Source organism: Microtus pennsylvanicus, chromosome 3, assembly GCF_037038515.1.
Source record: "Microtus pennsylvanicus isolate mMicPen1 chromosome 3, mMicPen1.hap1, whole genome shotgun sequence".
In the NCBI taxonomy this organism is placed as follows: domain Eukaryota; kingdom Metazoa; phylum Chordata; class Mammalia; order Rodentia; family Cricetidae; genus Microtus; species Microtus pennsylvanicus.
The window spans coordinates 136699805-136705317 of record NC_134581.1 but is presented as its reverse complement, the minus strand read 5'-3'; the positions used below and the strand labels follow the sequence as shown (position 1 = coordinate 136705317).

At 46.5% G+C, this 5513-nt stretch overlaps 2 protein-coding genes across 2 annotated transcripts in view; both read right to left on the bottom strand.

Annotated features, from left to right (window-relative positions):
• Nucleotides 1–5513, bottom strand: part of Aldob (aldolase, fructose-bisphosphate B) — a 150153-nt gene that overhangs the window by 124269 nt on the left and 20371 nt on the right. The gene's annotated exons all lie outside the window — the stretch shown is intronic.
• Grin3a (glutamate ionotropic receptor NMDA type subunit 3A) overlaps nt 1462–5513 on the bottom strand; it is a 188710-nt gene continuing 184658 nt past the window's right edge. The window contains exon 9 of the mRNA XM_075967224.1: nt 1462–5492. Coding sequence (XP_075823339.1) covers nt 5153–5492 — 340 coding nt within the window. The 3' untranslated portion in view covers nt 1462–5152. The remainder of the gene's footprint in view (nt 5493–5513) is intronic.

The window sequence follows — 5513 nt, the reverse complement described above, 5'->3', positions numbered from 1 at the left end:
TATTTATGATGGAAAGTTTATGACGTGCATGTGCAGCGGGTGTCATCTTTGCTGCTGTAAGACTTGATGTGCATTTAAAATTTGCTTTGTGTAAATATGTGTATGATGAGTGCATGTGTATGTGTGTGTGCGTTTGACACTGCATGTGTGTGGAGGTTAGAGGGCAGCAGGTGTCAGTTCTGGCCTTCCACCTTGTTTGAGACAGGTCTTGTTTGCAAGGCTAGCTGGCATGTTAGCTTCCCGAGAGCCTCCTGTGTCTGCCTTCCATCTTGCCGTAGGAGCGTTGGGATTAGATCCCTGCTACTTTATCTGGTGTTCACATCTCTTCTGGGGATCTGAACTCAGATTCTCCTGCATGCACCTCAGTCACTTTACCCACTACCTCACCTCTCTGGCCCTGGTGTGCATTCCTTTATCAAAATACATAGCACGTTGTGTTGCCAGATTGTAGCTCTCATACACAACTAGATTGAGCCCTATGGGTCCCTGAGTTAAGAATCTCCCATTACCTTGCTGTCACCAACAGCTTGTCCCCATACTTGGGCCCCAGAATGAACGGACGAATGATGCAAAACATCTTGGGGAAGTTGGCAGTTTTATTGTGTTATGGTAAGCTTATACTTTATGATATTCGATTTGGTTATATTTCAGAAGAATCTATGTAGAGACTATGTCAGGCTAGAAGATTCATGAAGGCAAGTTTGCAAGCTGCTGAAATGGCTTGGACTGTCAGAAACTGCCTGCATGCCTGTAGGGCTGCTGAGTGGTTTGAAACTTGGTACCAATGCTTGGCAGGCCTTAGAAAGCAGAGCAAATGCAGATGGACTGTTTTTGTGAGGTTTGGGTGGCTACAGTCTTGAGTCTGCTGGACCAGCGCAAGTGCAATTGTCATTTCAGCTTCCCTCTGATCTATAGAGCTGGTGGTCCGGCTGAGGCTTGGGTCAGAGTAAGACAGATTAGGGGCACTGAGGAGGGAGATGCAGGCGCCGACCAAAGTGCTAACAGCGCGGCATTGTGGCTGTGCTGTTTGCTAGCTGTGCAGCCCGCTTGTGTCTGATCGCGAAGCCTCTCTGACTTGTTTTTTCCCGCCTGTAAAGTAGTATTTAATTATTCTACACTACATCAGAAGTATTTAGTATCAGATGATTATAAGCTGATCACATGATTAAATGAGCCCATGTCTTATAAATCCTGGAAAGATCATTCACGAGAAGGTCCCCCAAGGCTAAGACCATACCTGCCTTTTCTATTGCTGTGTTTTAGCTGTGCTTGTTGAATTACTAAAGGAAGATGATTGGGGCAGTTGTTCGAGATCTTAAAAAGTGTGTTTTTTAAAATTTACTTGTTTGTTTATTTCTTTAAATTTTCCCTGTAATGTCTTTCTCATATGAAGATGTTTCTGCTTCCTAATGCCCAGGCTCTGCATTCTCTCAGCATATCTTGTGCTGCTATGGACTAGACCAAAGAAACATGCATACGTCACCTAAGTCTTGCATTAGTGGGGCTCCTGTGAAAAGGGACTGGTGTTTTACCAGGCTTTGAATCCCCCCAAATGCCCGCAACACGACCAAAAGTGAAGTTTCTATCTGAACATTTATTCCACAGTTATAGAAACTGAAGATGGAAAAGACCCGAGGACATCTGGTCCATCCCCGTGGTTGTACAAGAAAAGTGGCTGGAGCAAAACAGCCTGTTGACGTCATGCTCACAAGACAGCATTTCAGTTCTTGGAGCGGAGCGGTTGCACACACACTGTAATGAAGACGCAGAGCAAATACTCTTCACAGACCTTAGGAAATACTTAGAAGCACTTCATTTTCATAAAATGATTGGCAACGAAATGAAAGAGAGTGTGGGAGTTCCTAGATAGGATGTGTTTGACAGGAGTGGGAGAGTGGGTGGCGGAAAGGCAGAACAAAACAATGCAGGTGGTTTAGTGGCTTTAATGACTAGAAAAGCAATTTCTGCTGAAGACTGAGTGGATTTTCAGGGTTGCCTTTCCAAAGATGAGAGGAGAAGAAACTGTAAAGTAGCTTCTTTTCCTTTCTTGATGCACGCAAAGGGGTGCTCAGCTATGCCCCAAGGCTCTAGCAGATCCAACACCAAAGAGAGGAGTTACCCCCAATGATGTATTTCTGGTCTGCATGGCTCCGCGTACCATTTCTCAGCGGGAAGGGAAGCAGCCATTCCTGAACAGGGTTTGTGCAGATCTAGTGTATAATAGGAAATCCTGGCACACTACAGACCCTGTCTTCTTAGGTCTGTGTGGCTGCCTCCTTGTCGGTCCAGCTGCTCTAACTTGTTTGCATCATTGGAGGAGCACTCTTTCGTCTCTTGTGGCAGATGCACTGTGGAACCCTTAGTCAAACAAACCAGCGTATAGCCAGTCATGCTTAGTGTGCTTCCCATGCCAGGCCACCTTGGAGAATGGGCCACATCCCCTTGAAATGCGGGACAGTTGACCATATTCCAGGTTTGCCAGTTCAGGAGCCTGGATGGGAAAAGAGGATCTCCTGATCCCATGAAATGGGAGTTCAGGAGGCAAGGCTGAAGCCCCCAGCTCATTCCAACAGCCGTGCCCCTGAAAGCTTTCCTCTGTGAGCCCCAGGGGGAGGTGAGGGAACTGAGGGAGGCAGAGCAGAAGGAAGGTTTGGAAGGACTCCCTTTCGTGAAATCTTTGTACAAAACACAGCACTGTTTCACAGATTGCAAAACACTTCAAATTACTACCATTAAAAATTTTGCTATTTATCATGAAAACTGCTTCACAAGCAATTATGTGTTTTCTTCACCCAGGACATTGAAAGCATTTTAAGCAGTGCTGACAGCAGTAAGCCTCCTTTACTCTTGGTGCATCCTGGCCACGTTATTGGCCAAGTGCACTGGTTCTCTGCTCTGCAATGCGATCACCACTACTCAGAATGCCTCAGTAGAGAAGCGTAAGAGAAAGCAGATATACAAAAATTCAAACTTACAAAACAGATACGTTAAGGGAGAATTGGTTGCATTACAAAAGGATTCTTTACAAAAGAATTCACCTCTGTGTTATCTTACATAGCCAGCCTCTCAAATACAGTCAGAATGTGAGTTGCTGCACAAATGTCCGTGTACCACAAGAGCATGGTTGTCATGTGAACTGACGTACACTGTGCATCAGCCTTGCAGGCTGAGCAAGTATCAGGGATGCTCAGAGCAGTGGCCCCAGGGCATTAACAGGTGGCAATGGCTGAGGCCTGCTGGGGGGAGAGTACAGGAGGGAATGAGGGCATTGTAAAGCATGTTGTCCTCTTCTGTTTCCGGGCATATTTCTCCCTCACTTGGAATGTTTAATCTTCGAGGCTGCTGTCTTGTTTTTACAGCCCCCCTGCCTCTTGAATATCTGAGCTTCCATTCACTCCTAGGTTTACCTAGCCATTGAGCTCATTGCTCAGGTGTTCTGCTTACAATTTAGGGCACTATCTTCATCTAGGGATCTGTGTAGCTCTTGGAGCACAGACATTGTGTCCCGAAGTGGGAGGAGTTTTATGATGGAAGCCCCATTTAACAATCTGAACACTTTTTTTTGGCACAATATTGTGCATTCATTGTAGACTTTAACTGAGCAAGCAAGTCCAGAGACGATGAAGCAGCATTAACCAACAGGAAAGTCTACTTCTAAATGGAAGCCTGGTGTTAAGGTGGGAATGTGGAAACCATCAGTAAGTAACAAAAAGAGACAGGCGCTTCCTTCCTTCTCATGTTCTGGAGGTAGCCAGGCTTCCAGAGCAGTGATTCTCTGAGAGGAACTTTAGGACTGTGTTCTGGAGCGCTGGCCCACCAGTAGACCCTCCCAATATAACTCCTGGCAATCGGCAGTCTGATGAGCCTTAGATGATTGCCTGGCCTATCATTTGGGAACGGATAGGAAGTCTAGAGATCTCATGTTCTTTGCTTTCTGCATGCCAAGCAAGCATGTGACTAAAAAGTGATGCCTAAGCAGAGAGAATGCTAGGTTAATTATATCCACTCGTGAGGGCATTCTATGGAGGCAGGAGGATAATTTTACTCAAACTGACCTTAGTTCATAAGAGACCAGAAAGTATAAGGATGGGAGATGCTGAAGCAGAGCAGACTCCAGTATTTGGCTTTTGTGATGTTCACAAACCTCTTGTGGCTTCTGGAGTTCCTCAGGCTAAGAGAGGGGACCACTGATCTGAAAACAGCTTCCCATGTGGTGTGCAGAATATTTCCTTTAAGAGTGTCGGCTCCCAGACCCTGTCACAGGCTTTAACTAGGGGGTAGCATAGGTTCCTGTTAAGGAGATAGCCTTGTTCTGCTTCTCTCTCCTTTATAAAAGGCACACGCTATGGTGGGGATGCTTAGTTACGTTAGAAGTATAGTGCAACACATTCTTTAGCCAAATTGCCTTTCTGGCCCAGAGCTTTATTTTAAGCACACCTTGTGCATTGTTAATACCCCATCTGCCTGCCCTCTGTTGCTGCTCCATGCTTCATTTTCTCTTTCAGAGTGGTGTGTCAACATGTTTCTACTAAACGTTAGCTGGGATGGGCTCAGAGATCCAGAACTGCTCGAGCATGTGGTGCTACCTTAGCCAGTCATCCCTTGCTTGTAATTCTGAGCTCTGTTCAATATTTTTTTTAATTAATGTATCTGCTCTGCCCCAGTTTTCCTGGCTCCTAACCTGCTTTTTCAGAAGGTAAGACCAAATGTAGATTGGGAAGTTGTATCAAACCTGCAAACCCGGGCAATTCTATTTTGTAATAATATCAAAAACCAACCCAGAAAGACACAGGTATGTGCAACAATTTTTATCTCTTGTTGAAGTGCAGAGAATGGGCTAAAAACCGCAAAGATTGCTGTGGCACCAGGGGAAAAGGCTGACTGACAGGAGCCAGAGTTCTCTGGCTGCTCACCGATCCCGTGTACAGACTTTAGCCCTGACTAACTCTAGGTTCCTACTATGGAAAAGATTCCTACCCTGGAGACCTGGGGGGCACGTGTGGGAATTGCTGCTGCTGCTGCATGTGAGGCCGAGAACCGCACACTTCACTACCAGAGCCCACACTGTTGTCAGTCCATACAAAAGAGCTTTACAAAGTGCCTCGAGGGCTTCCGAACACTGAGGGCTGAGGAAGGGGAGCCGTGGCACTGCCTAGGATTCGCAAGTCCGGTTTGTCCTTTGGTACTCCTCCAGCTCTGTTTTCCTGCTTACAGCCAACTGCAGCTCCTGGCGGATCACTTGGATCTGCTTCTCCAACTCGGAGAGTTCCTGCATCACCGAGTTCCGAGCGACATTGAGAGAGTCTGCTTTCCCGTTGGTGGTCAGTGAGGCAGGGAGCTCTCTTCTCCTTGGAGGGAGAGGGAGGTCCTGGTGGGTCTGGGTACCCATCTGGTTTTGTCCTTCCTCGTCACTAAAGATGTATTTCCGTTGGTTGTCATGACTCAGATTAGAAGTATTCCACACCATGAGCTGCTGGGGTCCCATGCTGGACCTAGGAAACAGAGACAATTCA